Genomic DNA, 24,940 nt, shown 5'->3' with positions numbered 1-24,940 from the left:
GTTTTTCGCTGCCGTCAATCAAACCTAATCAGTTGGTACCTTTCATATTTTTGATTGACAGCAGCGAAAACCCAAATTTCGCTTGAAGCTCGCAGGCACAGTTCGCATGTTTATGAAAATTGCAGTGACAAAGAGAGGCGTAGCAATACTGCACGCGCATCGTCTCTCCAGGTATCACCTTCGTTTTTGGAAGCTTCTAATAAGACACGCAGTTATATGCAGCATTCTTTCTTCGTTTTCGATCACCTCCCAAAAAAGAACAATATATGTAACGAAAGACATGGTCGCCATGTTGGATGATATAACAAAAGCCATCACCACCATGTTGGATGATATATCAAAAGACATGACCACCATGTTGGATGATATAACAAAAGACATGGCCAACATGTTGGATGATATAACAAAAGACATATGACCACCATGTTGGATGATATAACAAAAGACATGGCCAACATGTTGGATGATATAACAAAAGACATATGACCACCATGTTGGATGATATAACAAAAGACATGACCACCATGTTGGATGATATAACAAAAGACATGACCACCATGTTGGATGATATAACAAAAGACATGACCACCATGTTGGATGATATAACAAAAGACATGACCACCATGTTGGATGTTATACTGACAAGACATGGCCACCATATTGGACTATATGAGAAAAGCCGGCATGGTAGTAGTCTCCCCCACAGCCGCTTTCAGTGTCGTCACGCAACGCTTTCTCCCCTGTACTCAGGGGAGAAAGCGTTGCGTGACGACACTGAAAGCGGCTGTGGGGGAGACTAGCATGGTAGATGATATGACAAAAGACACGGCCACCATGTTGGATGATATGATGTTTATTGATGAACCAACATGGCTACATCTAGTTTTGATGCCGAGTAAATTACCGTGAAACTAAGAATTTAATTTAAAAAAACAATGTGATAAAGATTATCTTTATCTGATGTGGTTTTTCATTCAATATCGTTGCGGTGAGTTCGGCTTGATTTACTATCAACACAGGAGGCCCAATTTAGATAAATGTTTTGAATTTCAAACAATTCTTTTTTATAGAGCCGGCATTTTTCATTTGAAATACAGGCCAAAATAGTACGCTTTTATAACAATCAATAAATGTACGACAAACTACTTCGTATATACTTAAAAAGTGACTTCAATTCAAATACATATTTTTGTTACATTTTCAATTTTCTTAATAAATTCGTCTAATATGATAAGCATTATTTTATTTTGGTGCAAAAATATAAAACTAGAATGGTGCATTTTTATAGACCCCTTCCACTTTGGAATACAGCTCAATTTGAAGGACAAAACAGAAGAACTTCAATCTCCTGAGAAATGTCCCTTTCACAGTTCCCTGCGCCATCTTGAAAGGTAGCAGTACCTTTGCATCGAAGCGGGACGAACGGTAAGCTTGCAATGATATACCATTTTCAACACCTTGGACAATAAGCCTGAAGCGAGATGACGTTTTATCCCCGACTCTTTATCATAATTGTTTTTAAAATTCTTTCATATTAAAAATTTTGATTCCTTAGAGAATACAGGAACATTAGTCATAATTAAAGAACAAGAGCAATGTGAAAAGGATTATGGTCTAGAGACGGGGGTAAAACGTCATCTCGCTTCAGGCTTATTATTCACGTCTCTATCATTGCATCGATGCAAAGTCCCGGTTACCATTCGATGGCGCAGGGAACTGTGAAGGGGACTTTTGTAAACTTATCGTTGCTAAGTGCTGTACAAGTATACTAGTTAATTCGTTTTCTGCGCCCTCGTTCCTTTCGATCAGCGGCAAGCAATAAAATAATCTGAGTATGTGTTCACATTTACTAGATTGGCTACGTAAAAATAATCGAAAAAAAAAAAAAACAATAAAAAGCTGGACCCAGTCTCCTATATTCGATCAGAATCTTTCGTTTCTTGGCAGACTGTGGAGGTTTCGGCGAGTAAAATCACAGGGAGCCCAATTTAAAAAAAGTGTAAAAGTGAAAGGTGAAAATACAATCGATAAATTGGGCTCACTGTGCGAAAATGGAATGGGAGCTTTCATTGCTATTGGTGATAAGTATAAGTATAAGTATATATTTGACTAAACGTTGTCGTTGATCGGATCATCCCTACGCGCCTAGACCGAAAAGGATAACGGGTAAATTAACATGAATAATTAATTGTCCTCTATCAGTAGGTGACAATAGCACAATGGAGAGCAAAATGCACATTTGCCTTCGCGTTTTATGCAAGGAAAACAAGAGCCGTTCCACATCATATTTCATCAAGGATGTCCCAAATATCGACAACATGCAGGTGCTAAAAGACTATCTGCTTGAGCGCTGTTCAGACGAGATACGTTACTTTGGGGATAAGAGCCAAAAATTTAGTATTTCCAGTCCAGTACAACTTGCTCAAGACGTGTTAGATAGTAGCTGTTAGTAACTGTGAATTAATTATCCCCATGATCCTTTTCGGTCTAGGCGAGTAGGGATGAAGCCGATCAAACGACAACGTTTAGTCAAAGGGCTGTATACCTGATTGCATTCACATCGCCTATAGTGTATTTCGCGCTTGTTATGCAACATGCAACAAGGAGACCTTCACCAACCCTTTTTTGAAATAGCTGTTCACTGTACCTTTCGTTGCCCTCCCATATGATACTCAACTATTTACTTTACCATGTCCTGCATGTCATATTCCACCATTTCCTTTTCTACTCTCCTATCATGACATATAGCTAACCCTACCTCCCCTACCGCCATAGATCAATTTTGTTACTCCCCATTGCCCTACTCTAATATGGTTTACTATTCCTTACCCTGCCCTACCATATTTTACAATACCCTGCCATACCCTACTATAACTCCCCCTACGTTAGCTTACCTTCTGTACTTCCCATTGTCCTACTCTAAGTATAAGGTTCACTGTATTCCTTACCCTACCTAGCCCTGCCCTACTCTCCCACCCCTCCCCCACTTTCCCTGTCCCCACCCTTCTCACACATTAGCGACCTACTCCACCCTACCCCTTGAGAACAGGATTCATTATCAGCACTTCACTTCCTGATGATATGATTGGTACTTTGTTCAATAGGTGGTAGGAGACGAGCTTGTCTACACTCTCAAACGTTCTGTCTTTAGTCCGCACCTTTCAATCAAAATACAACAGGATATTACTTCATGTATGATCTCAAACTATGTCATGATTTGTGTGTAGTTGTGGTTGTGTAGCTGTACTGTATCTTACCATAACCGTAACTACGACAATGGATAAGCACTTCAATGTTACGGTCATTGCCATTCCTTTCCCACTCATGAGAAAACAGTTCTTACGGGCTAAGCGGTGAACGCGGCGCGCAAAGCATGATCGGACATTTTTGGAGCTGAAATAACGAAGCAAACCTAGCGGTAAAGTGAAATTGTTTTTATTCTTCCTTTCCATATTTCTGCTTGCTGTAGGCATTTATATCATACTTTAGTCAAAAGAAAGCATAAAAATACGCAAAAGTTGGGTTACAGTGGCCTGGGAATAAGGGCTGGCGGCAAAACATCTAAACGCGCTGTGATTGACTAATTCACCGCTAATTCACCGCTCAGCTGGTACTAATAATTTAACGTAAAACGATATTTGCTCTATTTATGCTACTAACTTTTCCTTCTGGGTCGACTAGCAACAGGTGTCGCTTGGAGCCATTATTGACTCCTGACAGCACGTATTGTCCTGGCTGGCTTTTGCTTTCTCTGACAAGAAAGTCTCCTTCATCCTCCAAGAGGAGGTCTGCTTCTCCTCGGGATATTTTACCATGAAACCACTCTTTCTCTGCAAGTATTTCACTAGGTGCTGCAGGAAACAAAAACATAATAGGATTTTACAGTGTTACCAAGGAATTAATAACCTTTGGAATGTTGGTGGAGCAAACAATCAGAAACATGATTTTTACTTTTTCACGTGAAAATGTCAATGACAAACCAAAGTCTGGGTAATCTCCCCACAGCCGCTTTCACTGTCGTCACGCAACGCTTTCTCCCCTGAGAGAAAGCGTTGCGTGACGACACTGAAAGCGGCTGTGGGGGAGACTAAAGTCTGGGTCGAGTTGGCATTGCAGTGCATTTTGGGGCTGATTTAGGGGACGCCATCTTAGAAATATTAATCGATCGCACAAGGCACTGCAATGCCAACTCGACCCGGTTTTTTTTCTTAACCTTCGAAATGGCTAATACCAATGGACGGAAAAACAATAATCAGATGCCACAGAGGAAAACCTCCACGAGGGGGGATAGGTTTACGGATCCACGACGGATTTTACAAATAATTTATTCCAGATTAATGATTTAGAGTATGATTTTAACGAATTGACGGATTCGGCTATTAATTCTAACGGATCGACAGATTAGCATATCCCTATTTTAAAGTCCACTCCGTCACTTGCGTCATACAATCTACTGTCTAGCTTTAAAAAACCTCAGCAGGGGCCTTGGGTAAAGAGGTTCGGAAAACAAATTTGGTCAACAAAAAGAAATGCTACAGGTTGGTTTGCCTACCTTCGTTCACGCCAACACATACTACATACTACATAATGCTATATCGGGGTTTCATTATTGTCTTTTAGGGGCTTCAATATAATGAGCATGGGTCGTCTTTCTAATTTAGTGGGTTCATTTTCGGTTGAGGGGCTTCAGACGAGCCCCACTAACCACCCCTAGGTCCATCTCTGCTCATCCTTATTCACACCCTTCACTTACATTTATCAGCTTTGGATAAAGCATAAGGGACTGGTTTGGGCGGTGGTGTGGAGGGTTGGCTGCTTGAAGAGAATTCAGGGTGAGTGGCCATAGGCGGTGGTGGTGGTGCTGGCTGAAAACCTGTTGGGATATTATGAGATTAATGGTGTATTGAAACCTTGGAATGAGGTTAAAGAATAAGAGAAATGGAAAGGAGAGGGGGAGGATAGAAGGAAGGAAGGGAGGGAGGAAGGGAGGAAGGGAGGAAGGGAGGAAGGAAGGAAGGAAGGAAGGAAAAAAGAAAGAAATGAGAAAAAGTTATAGGAAGCATAAAAGAAATAAAAAAATGAACGAAAAAAATGGATAGCTTACCAGCACCATTTCTAGGGAAAGAGTAATCCCCACGGGGAACAGGCTCATCCATGATATTCCTAGTCAAGCTGTCTACTCTTTGAGGTGCTTGAAAGTCTTTCTTTGAAGCCAGAGGGTTTTCGTAGAAGGCTAAACCTTGGGCAGCATCCCTGGGGTGCCCGTAAGAAGCCCCAGCACCAAACTCCAAGCTTCCACGATTGTCATAGTCAGAAGCAGCTGAAATATTTGACATGGTAAAATTACTGGGTAATGAAGGAGTTAAGTGCACTTGTCCCTCACCTCTGTGGTCTTAGGTTTGATTAATGGACTCGGAATGTGAGTAAAGTTTCAGTTGGGTCTCTCTTTTGATTCATCATTATTTCTCTTATTTCCCTAACTTGGATCAACCAAAGATGATTTTTGAGGGTTCAATCTGAGAGCTAGCTGTACCCTGACTTAGATCAGCCCAGAGGCTGTTTCAGCATTCAATCTGTGGGTTAGCTGTGCCCTGACTTAGATCAGCCCAGATGTTTTTTCAGGGTTCGATCTGTGAGTTAGCCATGCCCTGACTTTGATCAGCCCAGAGGTTGTTTCAGGGTTTGATCTGTGAGTTAGCCATGCCCTGACTTAGATCAGCCCAGAGGTGGTTCTCAGCGTTCAATAAAATGTATCTTCAATAGTTCTGCCATCTACTTACAGCTGCTTGTTCTAGGTACATCATAGTCACTGATAGACCTGGCATTCCTTTGTCCTTCTTGTCCACCAGCACCTCGTAAAGATGCATAAATAGCAACATTTTGTGGTTTAGGAACCTTGTAATCTGAAGAAACCTAACAAGGATGGATGAGTATATAATAGTTAAAAGTGGATTATTTCTCACAGAGGATTCTGTTATTATTGGAGTAGGTATGAAGATAGGTGTATGAAGATATGAAGATAGACCTCTTTTATATATAATTATATATCACGTGGTCTGAAATGGAAAAACATTACGCACAAGCTTTCCATTTCAGACCATGTGTCTTTTCCTAGAGCATTGTTTCTTTGTGTAACGGATGTGTGCATGAGAAGACAAAGCATTTTACCAGGGGAAGGGGGGTGGGGATGTTCATCCTACAGTACCTTTCAAGGTTCCAGATCTACAATTTGGAACCTATTTGAGTGTCACAAATCTAAAAGGACCACCAGAGAGTATGCTGGTACCTCTTAAAGACACCATAGATTATACTATTTTTTCACATAATCTGACTCCTGTCACTCTCAGGGTCTTCTCTCCTCTGCGTGAGAGGGCCCTGGGAACGAGGTTGCTTTAAGGAGTCATTTTCAACATTTCCAATAAGCATCCCTGGTTTATATATATAGATTCTCCCCCTTCTCCCTCCACCCTGGGGCATCATATTTTCAATACATAAATGAGAAAACATTTTGCCCCATTATTGGGATATCTTTTTACCTTCCTGTTTGCCGGTGGACCTTCATTTCTTGGATCGGCATACTCCCAATCTTGGATCTCATTATACTGAGCTTCACCAATCTCTTCAAAAATTGATGTTTCTGAAAACCTGAAATCAAAGACAGCAAATATGTCAGCTTATAATGACCTCAGTGGTAGGAAGCTATCTTTGTGAAAAAAATCTGTTGTATATAGAAAAGAAAAACTGAAAATACTAGCTAGTTCTTTATCTGGCCAGCACTAAAAACTTCTATATAGATTGAATATGATGATAATGATTATGATAATGATGATGATGATATGATAATGATGATGATAATGATTGATGATGATTATGATGACAATGGTGATGATGATGGTGTCCATAACAGATGATGGTGATCATGTTGATAGATAGATAGATTGATGATGATGATAATGATTGATGATGATAATGATGATAATGATATTGATGGTGGTGTCCATAACAGATGATGGTGATCATGTTGATAGATAGATTGATGATGATGATGATAATGATTGATGATGGTGGTGATGATGATGATAATGATTGATGATGATGGTGATGATGATGATAGATTGATTGATGATGATGATCGTGGTGGTGGTGTTCATGATGATTGGTGGTAAAGATGGTATCATTGACTGATGATTATGATGTTGATAATAAACATAATGATGGTGAAAAAATGAATCCAATAGCAATGATTGACAATGATGCTCATGATAATAACTGTAATGATAAAGATGGCCATGACAATGAATGATAAATATGATAGTAATGATTAATGTTGATAATGATGATGATGATGTACCCATGATGTGGCATTAGTGCTTACTTTTCAGGGACTTGCATGGCTTGAGGCGGATTTTCCAGGAACATCTTGTAGCGTATTTCAAATGCTTGTCCAATAGTACTGATGACGTCATATGCAAGACCACCACCACAGTCAACGACAAAGCAGGCTGGAAATAGAAAACAAATCATAAAAAGCAATGCTCTCTCGAACAGAGTAGCATGTTGCATGTCGCACATTGCAATATGCTCAAAATTAACTATGGGTGAAATGAATCAGTCACAATGATATAGAATTCTATCAAAACTTTGTCTTCACTTTTTTCTGGTGATAATATTCTTTCCTCTTGTGCTGATTATTTGCATATAAAATCAATAGAGGTTTCGCACCATCGCGTTATGGCAACAATGTTAGATAGCAGGAACAATACAATTGTTTTACATAAGAAAAAAATCCAAATCCCAAGAGGATTTTATTGTTCTGCCACCTAACCACAGGCAGCAGCCCAAACTGTATTAAGGGCATGGGCACGTGATGGTGCAAAACCTCTACATAATACATTTCAAGCTCGGTGAACAACAATTTGATCAGTTACTGATTTTTTGCTTTCTTTTACTAACCTCTTCCATTAACCTCATCTTTAGCAACGTAACCAACCATGTCTATACAATCCTGGAATCATTGAAGGATAAAGTTAACTACCAAAAAAGGACTTCCGTGCCACAGTCAAGGCTGAAGAGCTAACTGTTTTTAGTCAAATCATAGCTAATAGAGGGGAATGGTTATAAAACCTATTGTTATATGTTTTTGTTCACTTTTTTCAAGCGTGACCCTGCACAATCCTTTGTTTTACCATCGTTGGCAATGGCTGAGTGAACAGACAAAAATCTTTCTTTTGGCAGCTACAGTAGTTCAAAATACTTAAAGATTTATGAGAGATATTTGAATATTCCTTACAACAATCCCATAGACAAAGTTTGTTTACTTATTTTACAATTTCGGATGAGCATAAATCAAACATTGTGCACGGTCAAGACCGGTTCAACATCAAAAGCGAACAAAGACCTATAACAATAGGTTTCATAACCATTCCCCTCTATTAACTATGGTCAAATAGTGATCTATCATCAATGCTGTGTTCTGATTGGATGAGCTACTACTAGGGTATAAGTTATATCTTACTTGTAGCAGCTTTGAAAACCAAAACATTAAATTTAACTTTGATTCAAAAGTTTTCATAAGTTTGCATCTATATATTTGACCGACTATTTGGATTTGACTAAAACATTTAATGGTTTCTTTTTCTTAAAGGACTTCTCAAGGACTTTATTCTACTTTTGTTTTATTTTTCAAGGATAATTATTGCAAATCTAAGGACATTTTCATAAACATTTAGGCCTTTTCAAGGACAACTAACCAAAAAAATTCAAATTCAAGTTGTTTTTCAAGGAAATGTCAAATTCAAGGTCAAGATTTCAAAGACCTGTGTGCACCCTGAAAGTATATTTAGTTGATATATTTTTACCAACCTTTTCTCCTCCGCTTGCGAATGATATGCCCTGCATGTCATGATATCCTATTTTATGTCCGGTATCTATTGCCGTCAGTTTTATACCAGTGGCTGTTATGGTCATGTTGGTGTTGGCACCCGAATAATTTATGTTTGGTATATCTAATAATGAATAAAACCACAGGAAAATTAATAATAATTTTCTGGTTTGATTTCCACCGGAAAGATGATAGATAATAATAAAATATAATAATAATATTAATTCATGGTAAAGCAATATTCAAAAATCAAGAAACATCAAAGCCTAGGCGGAGGAGCCCACATTGTTGTAACATAAGAAAACAAAGAAAAAATAAAGATACCATAATAACAATAAAAATATAAAAATAATGGCTTTACATATATATTACCTCCGAGGATCCTCACAACATTCTTATTGGCCTGAGAACGAATACCAAAGACATTAGTTCCAGGGTATAAAATAACAATAATATATTATACCTACAGTTAATCTATGTAGACTTTTCTCCTAGTCATGCACTCTCTCCAATTCTTTCAGATCTTGGAAAATCAAGGGTGATGTACCAGTAGTTCACTTGCCCGTCACCTCTGGGGCCTACTTCCGTTTGGGAACCCCGTGATACTTTCCGGCCAAACAAGTACCTCAATCAATGCTACAACCCTCCCTTTGAAAAAATCCTGAATCCGCCCCTGGGTCTATGGTTTGATTCCCAGACTCGGTTGGCATCACATGTTAGGTCTCTCCTTTCATTTTTAGGGTTTTTCTCTAGGTTCTCTGGTTTTCCTCCCTCCACAAAACCTTAACATGCTACATTCTAATTTAAACTGTGAGTTTGCTCAGTGCTCCAACTTTAATCAGTCAAGAGGTTATGTCAGGGTATAGATAAAATTTGAAGGCATTAGACCACACAACCTTGCACTCTTATCAAGGGATAAAAAAGTAAAAAAGTAAAGTACCTATATTTAACGTCGGTAGTTCCTTCAGTTGAAATTCAACTGCTATCAATGGAAGCCGACAGTGCGCACTTTACCCCCTCTCTCCATCAGTGCTCTGTTTAACAGTATTTAAAGCTGAAGCTACACGGATTAGAGAGAAGTCGAAACAGACGTGGAGATCCTAAGGATCGAACCATGGACCTCAAGCTCTGAAGGTCGCGAGCTAACCAACCAAGCTACGCCTGCTCCTGAGCTGGATCATGAGCTAAAGGCCAGTGGTTGATGCTTGATAATTATAGTGCATTAAGAGGGCATAGTAACCTTTTTTCGCTTGTTAATATGGTATCCTGCCGCTTCACAACACTTTAGAATGGCTTCTCTGTAAAAAAAAACAAACAACCTTTAATGAAATTTAGGACCAAAGATTAAATTTGTCTTGATGAAGTGATTTATGAATTGGCTGTGCCGTATCGTTATGCATTGCCGACCTCTTAATGGTATCTGAATCAAAAGATAATGTTCCAGAGGGTATAATCTGTGAGTTAGCTGTGCCCTGACTTAGATCAGCCCAGAGGTTGTCTTAGAGTTTGATTTGTGAGTTAGCCATGCCTTGACTTAGATCAGCCCAGAGGTTGTCTTAGAGTTCCATCTGTGAATTAGCTGTGCCCTGACTTAGATCAGCCCAGAGGTTGTCTTAGAGTTCCATCTGTGAATTAGCTTTGCCCTTACTTAGATCAGCCCAGAGGTTGTTTCAGGGTTCGATCTGTGCGTTAGCCATGCCCTGACTTAGATCAGCCCAGAGGTACTTGTTTCGGGGTTTGATTTGTGAGTTAGCTGTGCCCTGACTTTGATCAGCCCAGAGGTTGTTTCAGGGTTCGATCTGTGCGTTAGCCATGCCCTGACTTAGATCAGCCCAGAGGTACTTGTTTCGGGGTTTGATTTGTGAGTTAACTGTGCCCTGACTTTGATCAGCCCAGAGGTTGTTTCAGGGTTTGATCTGTGAGTTAGCCTTTAATTTTTTTCAATACCATGAAACAATTATTGTTTCATGGTATTGAAAAAAATTAAAGGTATTTTTACAGTAATAATAATTATGAAAATAACTGAATGCCTAATGATGTAATTGAACATATATAATATAGCATAATTCTTGCATAATTATTTAATGAATAAAAGGTTAATTATAACTATTGCAACATATATGATAATAATGCTGATCAACGACCTGTAAACTTTCTAGAAAATAATAATACATATTTAAAAACTGGAATACACTCATAATCCATTTAAACGCATACGAATATACAATTATCAAGCAATGTTATTAATTAAGTTACAATGAAATGTAGTTTCGAAAAAAAAATAGCTAAGTAAAACGTCTTTCGTTTTCATTATTCTGAAACAATAGAATAGCGTAAACAAAGAAAAGATTAAGAGTAAAGGACTCCTTTATTAAGATTTAAGATAATTCAATTTAAGTAAAAATTTTGAGTGAATAATTGAGATTTGGAAGTTAAAAATTATCCTATTTTACAATAATACATATATGCTAAAAATGATTAGCGTGACGACCGCGATATCGAGAAGAGCAGATGTTTAACGAATTAAAGGTTTGTGTAAAGTAAAAGAAGCAGATTAACAATATCAATGGTTGGAGTTTTTTCTGACCTTGTGACTTGCTGTCTCATATCATACTGAAGAGTTCGCATCGACTTCTCCACTTGAACGCATCCAACATACTGCAATCAAGACCCAAAAAACCGCTCTAAATTAACAACCATTCACTAAACTACCATGGTTTTATCAAAACGATACAATCGGATGGAAAAGCAGTTCTGATTTTTATTTTTTGTCTTACCCGAACTGCATAACAAACGCCGCCTTCTCGAAGACTTTCTTCGGAATGAAGCCAACCTCTGTCGGGTTTGTTCATAAAACTTCCAGTTTTCGTCCATTCTTGGCCAGTTTCTACGATTTTCTTCTTTCCGAACATTAGGAATGATGTAAGGATGTATGGAATATTACATGTCAATGTGTGGTTTTGTTTTTTTTAGGGTCAAATCGCAGGAGTTTGACGACTGTTTTTCTTCAACCTCTTGGGATTTTTTTTGGAAGGAAGTAAAAACTAGAGCCTGCATGGATTATTGGACAGCGGCATTCCTTACCACAGGGAGCCCAGCTGTCAGTAACAAAACTCACTTACCCTACCCCCTAAGGTAGGTCAGTTTTTTAATATTTCCCGATATCAGTAACAATACTTACTCACACTATCCCCACTTAAGAGTATATCACGAAGTAATTCGGTTTTCCAAGTTATCAGTTACAATGCTTACTTACCCTACCCCCCTCAGTAATCATATCACGAAAATCTGCCTGGACATATTTCTCAGTTTTACATTAAGGACGTCATTATTTAGAGGGAAGAGGTGCAAAATTAGCCATGTTTCTTTTTTCTCTTTTAATGAATGAATGTTCCTTAATACAAATGTCCTTAGGATGTGAAAGAATGTTAGCATTGAAGGCTACCACCTCGGGGGGGTGGGGGTACTCCCCTATATTTGCTATGCCGGTATGTGCCACAAAACAGGGTATGGTTTTCAGCAATTTTACTTTGGAACAGGTTATATAAATCACGCTCACTCTGGGACGGGGTATATGAAATAACACTCTCTCCTTTCTGGAACAGGGTATCTATGTTCGCAATACCGGAACAGGGTATGGTTTTCAGCAATCTTGCTCTGGAACAGGGTATGAATTTCAGCTATTTTACTCTGGAACAGGGTCAGGGTTCAGTGGGCTCAGCGGCACATCCCTACCCTAAACAGGCAAGAGTACCCCACGAGGCTACCACTGAAGGGATGCAGTTTGGTCCAATATAATGCAAGTTATGGAATACAAATTAAACTAAGTCTAATAAAGTTATAGCATCTTTTATTCAAGTCTTGATTCAAAATTCAGTTGTAAATGATAATACATACATTGTAAAACACCCTGCAGACATCAAATGACTTTATAATTTTTTTAAAAAAGCTGTAAAGTCAAATCTAATAAATAGCGCAATTAAAGGAAACAATGAAAAGCAGCTGTCAATCAAACATGTCTAGTATCCTACACCATCAAAAATACAGCCAATCAGAATGCAGGAGGTATTCTACCATTCCTGTACGCAGTCATGCAAGACTTGGTGATGTTCTAAAACAACAATTTTATTGCACAATCATCTAAAAGAAATTGGGGATAAATCATTATTATAATATGACCATATCTAGATATTTTCTTACTAGAGTACAAACACTATAAGTGTGTAACATAAATACCACTAAATACTGCTAAATTATGCTAATCCTATTGCTTTCTATTGTTTAATCAGCACTATTTACTACTAACCAGTGGCGGATCCAGGGGGGGTCAAAGGGGTCCACGGAACCCCCCTTGAAGGTTTGATCTTTTAGGTAATAGAAATATGTCTTATATAAATTTTGCTTAAAAGTATCCACAAAGATAATGTTGAACACGAAATGATAGATATTTGCTGTTATAATGTTTAATTTACCTTTAAGTTCCATTACTAGATAGTAAATTAGGTGATAAGAGCCAATTTTTTTGTCAAACATCGACTAAACAAAAGAGAATTATACACAGTTTAAGAAACGGAACCCCCCTTTGAAAAATCCTGGATCCGCCACTGCTAAATAGTGCAAAGTGTTGCACACTTTTAGTGTTTGTACTCTAAGATGAGAAAATTATTGGAAATTTTTTCTGCCTAGCTATGTGTATGAATGTATGTATATATATGCATATTTGTTTCCAATACATAATGTACATGCCAAATTTGAATCTTGATTGAATTCAATTCTATTTTGTTCATTCGTTTACTGTATATTTTATAAAAATACTATTTAAATAATTATAGCAATTTTTACGTTTTTGCAACTGATCATGAGACAAAAAGCGTACTCCAAGCATCACACTTGATGCTTTGACTTTCATCTGCCGCACATCGGACATAAAAATTATGGCCTTTGATTCAAAGTGCTTACCACTCTATTCACTGTATGCGCTGATCAAAACGACAGTTGCAACAAGGAAATTGGGCAATGCACTTCCGTCAATCAAATAAATTGGTCGGTACATTACATTTTTTAATATTCTCTGATTGGGGACAGCTGTATTGCCCAATTTCCCTGTTGCAACTGCTGTTTCAATCAGCATGTAGCAGTGAAAAGAGTGGTAAACATTTCTATGATACTACAGATGCAGCTAACACAGTTTTTTGTGTGTTTTAACTAGATAGCTGCATAAAAATTGCAACCGTCTGAGTTAGCAAAGTTTTGATTGACCGAGTAGTCAAAAATAAAGATGTCCTGATCAAAGTTGTCCAATAAGTCACAAAAACATCTCTTACCAAATTAAGAGGAAGTTAAAACACCAAGGTTTTGGTGGTTTTTGCAGAAATATAAAAAATGCTCTAAATAATATGAATAAAGATCAGCTACGATATAGTACAGCTATGAGACACTGTGCTACAACATCGATTATCGAGGTGACGAGGTGGTATTAGATCTAAGTCTTCTTCATCTGACATTTCATCTAATCTAAGGATTAAAACCAAAGAATTAGTATGTATCAATATATCACAACCACCATCAACTGCATCACCAACATCATCACTATACCACCATCGTCACCATATCAATTACCATCTACAGTGCTAGCATTGATCACCATCACCATCACAATCAATGTTAACACCATGATCATCACCAACAGCATCATCACCATCACCATCAACAACATCATCATCACCATCTTCATCAACAGTATTATCATTACCATACTAGTATCATCGATCATCACCATCAATATACAACATCATCATCATCATCAACAACAGCATCAATAGCATCACCATCAGCATCGATAGCATTACCATCATCTACATTAACAGCATCATTGATCATCACCATCAACATACAACATTATCATCATCATCAACAACAGCATCACCATCAGCATCAATAGCATTACCATCATCTACATTAACAGCATCATCAATAATAACCATCAACATTACAGTATCATTATCATAACCATCAACAGTCATCACCATTTATAGCATGACTATTATCACCAACATACAGCAGACTAGCATCGATCAACACCATTACCAACAAATATATGAAGATCCAGTATAAATACCTGTAACCATCTTTAAGCAATCTTTCTTCACATTCTGCAAGCTCCTGTAAATATAGACAATGTATTCAAAACCCAAAGTAAACAAAGCTTTAAAATGAACATGCAAAGCACAAGGGCCTGAGGCTTTTGGAACATTTAATTAACTATACAGTTTATAATCGTATGATTATTGAGTTCTGAGTTTGACCATGTGAGAGTAGTCTTTAGAAAGACTGCTGGCGTTGGTGACATAATGAGAATGTGAGCTTGTTAATCTTGAGAATCACCTTATCATTACCTTTGAGTTTTGAGTAATTGATACATTAGGGGACTTGGAGTTATACTTTGTTATTGTTAATTCTTCATCACTACAATCAAAAAGACATTTAAAATGTTTTAGTCAATAATGTTACATGCATCATCATGATCATGATTATTTCCATCCCCACCATCACCATAGCATCAGCATCATCATGATCATAATCATCATCATTGGTATTGCTAACATCATCATCATTGACATTCTCACCAACATTGTCATTATCATAACCATCATCATTATCATCACCATGTGGCATCATCATCACCAACATCTGCTGCATCATTATCATCACCATGTATCATCATTACAATCATCATCATCATCATCATAAGCTGTATCATCATCATTACCAACATCATCATCAGCTGCATCATCATCATCTTCATCATCATCATTAGCTGCATCATCATCGTCACTATGTAGCAGTATCATCATCATCATCATACCTGTCTGAATCCATAGAAAAAAGAGGTCTATGGTCTGATCTGTGCCGTCTTGTCTTATTATTCTTATATCTTGCAATCCTGGAAGGATGGACAGATGGATAGATTAATGGATACATGGATAGAAGGATGAATAGATGGACAGACAGATGGATGGATGTATTGATGTATTGATACATGAATAGATGAACAGACAGATGGATGGATGTATTGATGTATTGATACATGGGTGCAATAAAAGATTGAGAATGAGAATATATTCATTTTTGATTGCATTGTAATAGCATTTGGCCAAAGACTCAGTGCTGATCAATTATGATAAATAAAATATTCCATGCATAAATAACATCAAAAATCTGACCAACATTCATTAACCACACATTATAACTCAAACCACAAGCATCTTACCCATGTCCATTGGGCTGTGACGTTATAACACCATTTTTACCATTACTCTTTCTTGCCTTTTGAAGTTGCTCTTCTTTAAAAAAATGAAAAAGCAACATGAGAAACATTCTATTTTTATATTAAAGCAATAAAAGAGTATTAGCCCTTTTTCAAATTTGTACAATACTGCTGTGTTCCTGAATTACATGCAGACTCCTTTACTCAGGGTTAGCCTCATTTCACAAGAATATTCAAAAAGACCAACAGTAAAGTAAAAGAATGTACAATATCAACAATATGATGGGAAGCATGGGTGGCGTAGTGGTGTGAGCGCTCGCCTCTCACCAATGTACCTGAGTTTGAGTCCCACCGTGCTTGGTGTTGTATGTGAGTAGAGTTGTTTGTTGGTTCCCTCCTGTGCTTCGAGGGTTTTCCGGGTTCTCCGGTTTTCCTCCCTCCGCAAAAATCAACTCCTAAATTCCAATTCGATCACAGAATTAAGTGCTACCCTCGTGAACAAAGGATGGTTTTTTGGATAACTTTGAGATTCAAAGGAACCTCACTGTAGCATGTGAAGGGTACAAAATTGAAGCCAGCCCCAACTCACAGATCTAGATTGAATCCTGAAACAACCTCTGGGCTGATCTAAGCCACATGGTATAGCTAAAAATTCACAGATTTTGAATTCTGCTTGCTAGTCAGTATAGGAGGGATGAAAACTCCTGAATCATGCAAGGAAGAGATCCAACAAATTCTCCTCATTACATGTCACACATGCACAGAGTACAGGAATTGAGCCCAAGACCCCAGGTGAGAGATGATTGAGTGTACTAGCTATTGAGCTAGTTAATATGCCATCCTCAGTTTCAAAGTTAAAATCTTTATAGAACTGTTTCAATTGGGAGAACAAAACAAATGTCCTGATGATTAAGCCCCTTTTGTTTTAACCTCAAAATATCACCCAGAAACTGCTCAAAGTAGACAGATTTATATTGGCATATTTTTTACTCATCAATTCAATAAAGATTATCACATGTTAAGGAATTATTGTTTTTATTTTATTCGCGAGTTTCCATATCATATCGCGAACAAGCAAGTCTGTGAGAGAGTGTGATATCATAATATAGAAAACGAGTAAATAAAAAAGATATCAGGCTCTTAACATGTAACAATTCATTTATTACACATTTACGATCGATAAAATGACAAATTAATTTACAGTTTCCAGTTTACTGTGAAGTGATATCGTATCACTTCACCGATATGGTTTTTATTCACGGCTTTGTCACACTGATATCGACCCTAAATGTGTAATAAAACTTTTTATCAAATTTACAGTAGAGTGCAAACCTAATAAAAATATTAATTAAGTCTGGACAAGATGTACTGACATTGATCAGCTGATCCTAGAAGGTTCTACACAAAATTATTATCATTTTAATAAGACTAAAGATTTAATCCACAACTAATCATATTTTAATTACATATATCTATATCACATAAAAGCTTAGGTGTTTCATTCAATTTATATCAACTTTTCATTCCATATGGCCAATTCTTCGATTGCACGTTACATCATCGCGGCCATGTTGGTGCCATTTAACAAAAGATTTTTCATTAGCATCCATTGTTAACGGCACCACAATGGCTGTCATGTCTTTTTCTTTTGACTCTCTTGGGAATGCTTGCAACCCATCAATGAAATACAAAAATATGTAAATGAATGTTGGGATTATTCGTTTACTTTTTCGAAAGAATACCGAGTCCTGGAAATACTACTATTTTAGAACGAGCAGTTCGTGGATAAAGATCTTAATAACTTAATGCTGTCAAGAATCATATTAATGTATTTACGTCTGTCTTTCAATACCTTATATTAAAGTGCTAGCCAATTAGTAGAGTATACGTACGTACTACATATTAATAAAATACTGACAGCATGCATTTATTCTGTGAGTCTATAGCCTAAACTATTTGTACAAAACTAGCTATCACACCTGAAATTACTTAAACGGTTTCGGCTACGATATCTAAAACACGTAGAATTGATAAAATAGCAAAAAAATCTGGACATATTTGACACACACGTTTTTATATTGTGAATTTTTTCAAATTAGGTCGTAAATCATCTTACTCACCTAATTTGATATGTAAAGGCGATGTTTGAATTTTCTGCTTTTGTACATCTTGTTTTAGTATTTCCTAAAAACGAAATGAGTTTATAAATGTTTAGACTTAAAGATTACAAATATCGCGATCAAAATAAGCTTCATGTTGAAAACTAGAAGTAAAATATCAAATTTGAATTGTGAAATTACAAGTGTTTGAAATCAATAGCTTTAGAAATTCCCCTAAAAATTTTACCTCATTATTAGAAAATCCATTTGTTTTTACATAGCTTGCTCCATTATAAGCTGCTTTTGACATTGAAGCCGAAAAAGGGTCGTCACAATGTTGAAATCATGAATTTTAAAGGTTTTTTTCGGCAAAATGATTAACAGAAGAACGAAAGTCAATGATCTCTGATCTTAGTTACCAGGCTGTGAGTTCGTCACGCGGATGTCAGCGCTCGTGATCACCGGAAGTTGTTTATAAGTAAGTTCAAAGTCCTTTACGTCAAAGCTTTGTAAAATTAGACTCCAATAAGATAGCCACCTTTTAAAAAGCGGACATTTTAAGATCTTTCAAAAGAGTTTAAAATTTTGGCACATTTATTTTTATTGCGCCCGCTGAGTCCCTTAAAAATTTTACCGCTTTTTTTATATGGAAGCCATTTCAATGTGACTTCAATTACATTTAAATGGCTTTTTTAAAAAAGCCATTATTAAAATTATTAAATTTTTGTTCCCTAAAAAAATTCTTAAGAAGTAATTAACTAAAATTTAAACATAATATATCACGATTTTGAATTTTACTTAATTAAGGTACATTTCTTATTGCATCTGGAAGCCATTTCGATGTCACAACCAAATTACATCTAAATGGCTTTTTAAAAACTTTTTCCACTCAAAAATGTCATAAAAAGTATTTAGCTAAAATTTAAAAATTATTAATAGATCAAAATTTTGACTCTTCTCAAAAACGTTCTGTAAAATGAATGGAGTAACTTTATCTTCGAAAAAAAAATTTTTTTCCCTTCATTTTGCTGAACATTTCCTTTCCATTTTTTGTCTACTCTTCTAAACATTTGTTAATCCACGAGTCCACGATATATTTCACAGGCCCAAAGCAGAAATTTGAACAGTGGTCCGGTTTTCAAAACAAAAATGGTTCAAATTTTTTCTTCTTAGCTTGTGGATCCTAGTGTGTAAGGAAATAATTTTTACTATTTTAACAAAATAATTATGATCGTAAAAAAATGGACCCGGACTGGTGGCTTCACCCCTGTTTCAAAAGATTTTCGTCCTATTTTCTTTATTCCTTAGAGAAGATTTGCAGGATACTAAAAGGGCAACAGGTTCTCAAAAATAACGTCCAATCAGCTCGAATCAGCTGATAGAAATAATTTATTAATAACTTAAGCACAGTCACTGTTAAAGCTCTATGCAAGGTTGTTTCGACGAAGCTTTGATTTACAAAACAAATTCTGGTGCCAAGGTTTATTTATTGGAGACGTGAAAATAGCGTTCAGGTCGTAAAATCTTGGTCAATATTGAATGTGAGATATTTTTCTCTTCGTCGAGTCTTGCTAGGCGACGAACTGAGGGTTTAAAAATGTTTAGCACGCGTGGTCCACGTGACGATATACATTATGGCGATATTAATTAAACCAAGCTGCGAAGACTTCAACTTTTTTTTTTAAAGCCACAGTTCATTACCAAGGCGATTTAAGATCGAAAATACATTATTCGGAGACTATTAATATAGCTCGAGATCGATGGCTAAAATGAAATCAAAAAACATGAGTGTTCGAGCGGTCTTCACGTTGCTCGGAGGGCTTATAGTGGGGTTCAGTGTTGCCCTAATGCTACGACATCATCTTCTACCCATGCCAACAAGACGTTGCCATATCAATTTTAAAAGTGATCTTCGACCTCGAAGTATTTCTAAAGAGCTTGGAAACCGTAAACTCATCTTCATCGGAGTAATGACTGCAGAGAAATTTCTCAACACGCGAGCCAAGGCCGTCTACGAAACGTGGGGAAAGAAAGTCCCTGGGAGACTTGAATTTTTTTCCAGCGTCGGCTCAAAAGAGAATCCAAGTTTGCCGGTCGTCAGTCTCCAAGGCGTAGATGATTCTTATCCGCCACAGAGGAAGTCAATGATGATGTTAAAATACATGCACGATCATTATATTGATCATTATGAATGGTTCATGAGGTCAGATGATGATGTTTATGTTCGAAGCGATAAACTAGCAAATTTCCTACTCTCTCTAAACAGTTCTGAAGACATTTATTTAGGGCAGGCTGGCACAGGAACTAAGGGCGAGAAAGGCCTATTAGGCCTTGGTTATGGAGATAATTTTTGTATGGGAGGTCCGGGAGTTATAATGAGCCGTAGTGTCCTAAAGAAAGTAGTCCCTCACGTCGAATATTGCCTGAAAAACTTAGTCACAAACCACGAAGATGTTGAAGTTGGACGGTGCATCAAGAAATTTGTTGGAGTCTCTTGTACCTGGTCTTTTGAGGTAAATGTTTATAAATATTATCATCTCCCGATCAATTAATTAAATTTCGGCCAATTTTCAGTTATATATTACAAGGAAAAAGAAAGAAAAAAATTTATTCTTCTATTGGATACATTGAAATTCTACCCCGAGAATTAATTTGAATTTGTTTACATTTTTAGCAGTTTTGATATCAAGTTATGGTGTATTTTGATTGTTCTTGGTTAATTTTCATAATCTCCTGCAAACAGCAAGTTATTAGATGTGTTATTTTTGCAGCTTTTAGGAATTCAGGAATTTTAAGAAGAATAGGACGTATTAAAGCAGTTTTGTGGGAGTGGGGTGGGTAGATTGTTGGTAGTAAGGGTAGGGTAGCTCATGAATGGCAATTTGAGTAAAAGGGGGCTCCTTTGCTATCTACATAGCACATTTTCCCATACAAATCCTTAAATATTTGATTTTATATTTAATGCCTTTTCTCCTTTTTTGTTTGTTATGAGCTAAAACTCTGCTACCCTACTAGAGCAGATGCAATTAAACTGCGAAATAAAATCAAACTAAATACTAACTAATAGTATCTATTTAGTGACTAATAGTTGCTATCACTCAACCAGAACATTTATTAAACAAAAGACACAAATGGTCTCTTGTTTATTTGTCTTTGTATGATGAATGTTCTGGTTGAGTGCTAGCAACTATTAGTCACTAAATAGATACTATTAGTTAGTATTTAGTTTGATTTTATTTCACAGTTTAATTGCATCCACTCTCATATCGAGGTGCTCTTTTCATTTCTAAAGTTCGTTTTCACACAACTGGTCATTTTAAGGGAGGTAGGGTCATTTGACCTGTTAGTTCAAGTTGTCTATTGATGCCTTTAAAAATATCAAAGCTTTGTATATTTTCCCCCTGGACGACTCATAATGCCTTGCAATTCAAGATGGCCCTGCATTGTCAAAGTAGTTCTATTAATTGATGGAAGCCAACCACCCAGACATCTTTGATTAAATCATGTTGTTTAGTTTGGTTCTCATGATGTACCATTATCAAAATAATCTTTAATGCAATGCTAACATGGGAATATGAAAAAAGAATGCCACAAATTTTATTCCATTGTGAAAAGTATGACATTTCTTTAATTATATTTTCATGTTAGCCTAGTATCCAAGATAATTTTGACTCAGAGAGGGGAGGGGGGTACTCCCATATATAGAAGGGCAGGGTATCTTACTACCCAACAAACTTCCTAAGAGAAACCCGCTTACTCTCTCATGGCCCTTTTAATTCTGTGGCATCCTAAGAGGTAGCAAATCACAGATTTCATACCTTAAAAGGCACAGACATCCCTGGCTATTTTCCTATCAGATAAATCCCACCCCCTGGAATGTTGAGAACAAGTATACAAGAATAATTAATATGTTAAATGGACATCATTCTGAATAATATGCTGTTCCATAAAATATTCATACCCACCCATGGAGGAAACTAGATATTCTGGAGGGGAGGGGGGTTAGAGAAAGAACAAAATTACAGAGTTTGTATGGAAGAAGATTGGAAGTTCCTGGGGGTAGTGGGGTCCTTTTACAAATTTCCTCCATGGGGGGGGGGGGGATGGATATTTCCTGGAACCACACAAATGTAATATAATAATATAGAGGTCTTTAAAATGCATTTAACAAAATCAATGCTGGGAGGAAACAGGAAGCAGGTTACAATAAGTAAACGAAGGAAATAGTTTATAAACTCCTGTTAAAAAGGAAAGTTTTGAGTGCAGATTAAATTTATCTAATGTGTTTTGTTTTCAGATGCAAGCTATATTTTATCATAATCAGAGTAGGAATCAAGCATTTCATGGCAACCTTGACACCAAATCAGTACGTAAAGCCATCACTCTCCACCCTATCAAGAACCCCCCATACATGTATCGTCTACATTCACATTTTATGAGCCTAGATGTCCAAAATCTACAACACAAGGCAGTTAAACTGCAACGAGGCCTTAGAAACATGGACATTTCGTTGAATGCAAGTCGTGGTCCTTTAACTGATGACCAGAAAGTCCGTCTACAAGATATAAAAGATTTTCATTCACAGCTACACCATAACCACATTTCATCCTGGGACATGTTTACAGCAACAAAGTTTTACTCTGATGTGACACTTCAGCCTCCGGAGACAGGAATGCGTGACCCACTGAAGGAAGGGCTCAACCACGTTCTTGGTCAGACAATGGGTCTTATTAACGAAGAGGCCCGTAATGTCCTACACAGGAGTTTGGAATTTAAAAAGTTGAATCATGGATATATTAGGGTGCATCCACTGTACGGGGCTCAGTATATGATGGATATGTTGATGAAGTATCATCGGCACTTGGGGCACAACCGCCGTCGCATGACAGTCCATGTCCGGCATCATGCATATCTGCAACAACCTTTTGGAAATCTTGTTTATCACTCTGAACCAGCTATCGAGACTTTTCCCACTGTACATTTCACTCTTCCACTGGCTGGACGCTACAACACTTTTGTTCGCTTCATGGAAAACTTTGAGAAGGTTTGTCTCAAGTCGCAAGAGAATGTCAAGCTTCTTGTGGTATATTTTCCATCTATAGAAGCTCCAAATAAACACAAAACACTTATAGAAAGATATCAGAAGCTCTACCCAGAGGCTGAGCTCCTTTGGATAGAAGCATTAGGAGACTTCTCAAGAGGACTGGGTCTGACACTGGGAGCAAATCAGTTTGACAAAACATCTTTGTTATTTTTCTGTGACGTTGATTTGTTGTTCGATGGTGAATTCCTTAACCGTTGCCGTGGTAACACGAAATTAGGAAAACAAGTATATTACCCTATGGTTTTCAGTCAGTTTGATCCGAATGCGACGTACCCCAATCCACAATCCATCAACCATTTTAATTTGGGCAAAAATGCTGGATTTTGGAGAACTTATGCTTTTGGTATTGTATGCATGTACCAGAATGATCTCAACACAGTTGGTGGTTTTGACACCACGATAAGAGGATGGGGTCTCGAAGATGTTGAACTTTATGAGAAATTCATCAAACATGATGAAATTGATGTGTTTAGAGCTGCAGATCCTGGACTCATACACGTTTACCATCCAGTGTTGTGTGACCCTCATCTTGTTGACAGACAGTGGCAAATGTGCCAGTCATCCAAAGCAGCTGGCTTTGCTTCTCAGTCTACCACACTCAAGTTATTAATTTCCAAAGGTTTTGTTGAAAGTTAGGAGACTAATGAATGTAATACTGATTACTTAGGTAATGAAGTTTTATATTTATCTGTAATAATTTATCAATTTTGGATATTTATTAATTAATACATATTTTTAGCTTGGATGTAATGTACATGTTTTCCCATTTCAGACCATGTGTCATTTCCTAGAGTATCATTTCTTTGTTTAATGGTTGAGCACAAGAAAGCACATAAACATGGATACGACTCAAGCAATGTATCCTAAAAATGTTTCATATTTACGAAAAAAAAAACAAGTTTTGGAACTTTTCTCAGAGCTCACAAGATGGGCTTGAAAAAATGGTGATGATGATGATCAAATTTTACCCTTGTTTTCTTAGTAAAACTTTTAATTTTTCATGGTTAAAAAAACAATTTCCTCCAGTTTTCTGCCTTATTTACCACTTTTTTGTCATCTAGCCATCATTTCTTTGTCTAATAGTTGTGCAGGAGAAGACATTTTAAATATGTATACAACTCAAACAAAGAATCTTACTCTCAAGGGATGACACTTGACCAGTCTGAAATGGGAAAAAATTATGCCCAAGCTGGGGAGGTCTATTCAGACACTGTACCAGGATAAAAATAATGGCCAATCAACAGACAATGTCCAGCCAAAATTATCTTCTCTGGCCAAATATCTCTCAGGCCAGTCTTTGTCACTGGACACGCTGACTGGTCACATGTTGGTGATTGAGCAGCTGTTATTCTTATCTGTGAGCATGTTCATTTCTCTCAATCAACAGTAGGTTATTAAAGCTATAAATCCATACATAATTTCATGAGTTGTTGAGATTGTTGATACATGAAAAGAACTCTATAGAATTCATAACAGTATTTATGTTTTGATTGGGTAAAAAATTATAGCTTAAATAAAAATAATTTGTGGAAGTAGGATTTAGTTTTTATTGACAAAAAATAAAAAGTAAATTTTTAGAAACACTAAAA

At 36.9% G+C, this 24,940-nt stretch overlaps 3 protein-coding genes across 3 annotated transcripts; 1 reads left to right on the top strand and 2 right to left on the bottom strand.

Annotated features, from left to right (window-relative positions):
- Positions 1-837: 837 nt before the first annotated feature.
- On the bottom strand, positions 838-11,920 carry LOC116299283 (SHC-transforming protein 1). The gene is made up of 13 exons (XM_031707913.2): positions 11,659-11,920; positions 11,469-11,539; positions 10,122-10,179; positions 9,254-9,284; positions 8,863-9,005; positions 7,954-8,005; positions 7,376-7,502; positions 6,537-6,645; positions 5,781-5,913; positions 5,105-5,320; positions 4,754-4,873; positions 3,661-3,851; positions 838-3,158 (listed from the first exon to the last, which is right to left on the bottom strand). Exons 1-13 carry the CDS (start codon positions 11,791-11,793, stop codon positions 3,033-3,035), a joined length of 1,512 nt encoding a protein of 503 aa, XP_031563773.2. The 5' UTR covers positions 11,794-11,920; the 3' UTR covers positions 838-3,032.
- A 794-nt stretch (positions 11,921-12,714) lies between these two features.
- LOC116299292 (protein FAM219A) lies at positions 12,715-18,673 on the bottom strand. The gene is made up of 7 exons (XM_031707922.2): positions 18,495-18,673; positions 18,269-18,332; positions 16,152-16,224; positions 15,747-15,824; positions 15,277-15,346; positions 15,000-15,043; positions 12,715-14,395 (listed from the first exon to the last, which is right to left on the bottom strand). The coding sequence occupies exons 1-7, from the start codon at positions 18,555-18,557 to the stop codon at positions 14,293-14,295; spliced, it is 495 nt and encodes a 164-aa protein (XP_031563782.1). The 5' UTR covers positions 18,558-18,673; the 3' UTR covers positions 12,715-14,292.
- A 990-nt stretch (positions 18,674-19,663) lies between these two features.
- Positions 19,664-24,920, top strand: LOC116299284 (chondroitin sulfate synthase 1). The gene is made up of 2 exons (XM_031707914.2): positions 19,664-20,760; positions 22,545-24,920. The coding sequence occupies exons 1-2, from the start codon at positions 20,008-20,010 to the stop codon at positions 23,985-23,987; spliced, it is 2,196 nt and encodes a 731-aa protein (XP_031563774.2). The 5' UTR covers positions 19,664-20,007; the 3' UTR covers positions 23,988-24,920.
- The last annotated feature ends 20 nt before the right edge of the window (positions 24,921-24,940 follow it).

Source organism: Actinia tenebrosa, unplaced genomic scaffold (genome assembly GCF_029948245.1).
Source record: "Actinia tenebrosa isolate PJP-AT-01 unplaced genomic scaffold, QUT_ActTen_1.0 PGA_scaffold5__44_contigs__length_20552954, whole genome shotgun sequence".
Lineage (NCBI taxonomy): Eukaryota > Metazoa > Cnidaria > Anthozoa > Actiniaria > Actiniidae > Actinia > Actinia tenebrosa.
The sequence above is the reverse complement of the archived record's forward strand: the minus strand, read 5'-3'. Positions and strand labels throughout refer to the sequence as shown.

Coding starts and splice junctions, on each gene's coding strand:
- LOC116299283 (XM_031707913.2), bottom strand. CDS start 11,793: ATGTTCGGAAAGAAGAAAATCGTAGAAACTGGCCAAGAATGGACGAAA. Junction 11,540..11,658: donor GCGTTTGTTATGCAGTTCGG/GTAAGACAAAAA, acceptor TCTTGATTGCAG/TATGTTGGATGCGTTCAAGT. Junction 10,180..11,468: donor ATGAGACAGCAAGTCACAAG/GTCAGAAAAAAC, acceptor TTTTTTTTACAG/AGAAGCCATTCTAAAGTGTT.
- LOC116299284 (XM_031707914.2), top strand. CDS start 20,008: ATGGCTAAAATGAAATCAAAAAACATGAGTGTTCGAGCGGTCTTCACG. Junction 20,761..22,544: donor CTTGTACCTGGTCTTTTGAG/GTAAATGTTTAT, acceptor TTTTGTTTTCAG/ATGCAAGCTATATTTTATCA.
- LOC116299292 (XM_031707922.2), bottom strand. CDS start 18,557: ATGTCAAAAGCAGCTTATAATGGAGCAAGCTATGTAAAAACAAATGGA. Junction 16,225..18,268: donor GCCTTTACATATCAAATTAG/GTGAGTAAGATG, acceptor ATTTTTTTAAAG/AAGAGCAACTTCAAAAGGCA. Junction 15,347..15,746: donor TTTTCTATGGATTCAGACAG/GTATGATGATGA, acceptor TTTTGATTGTAG/TGATGAAGAATTAACAATAA.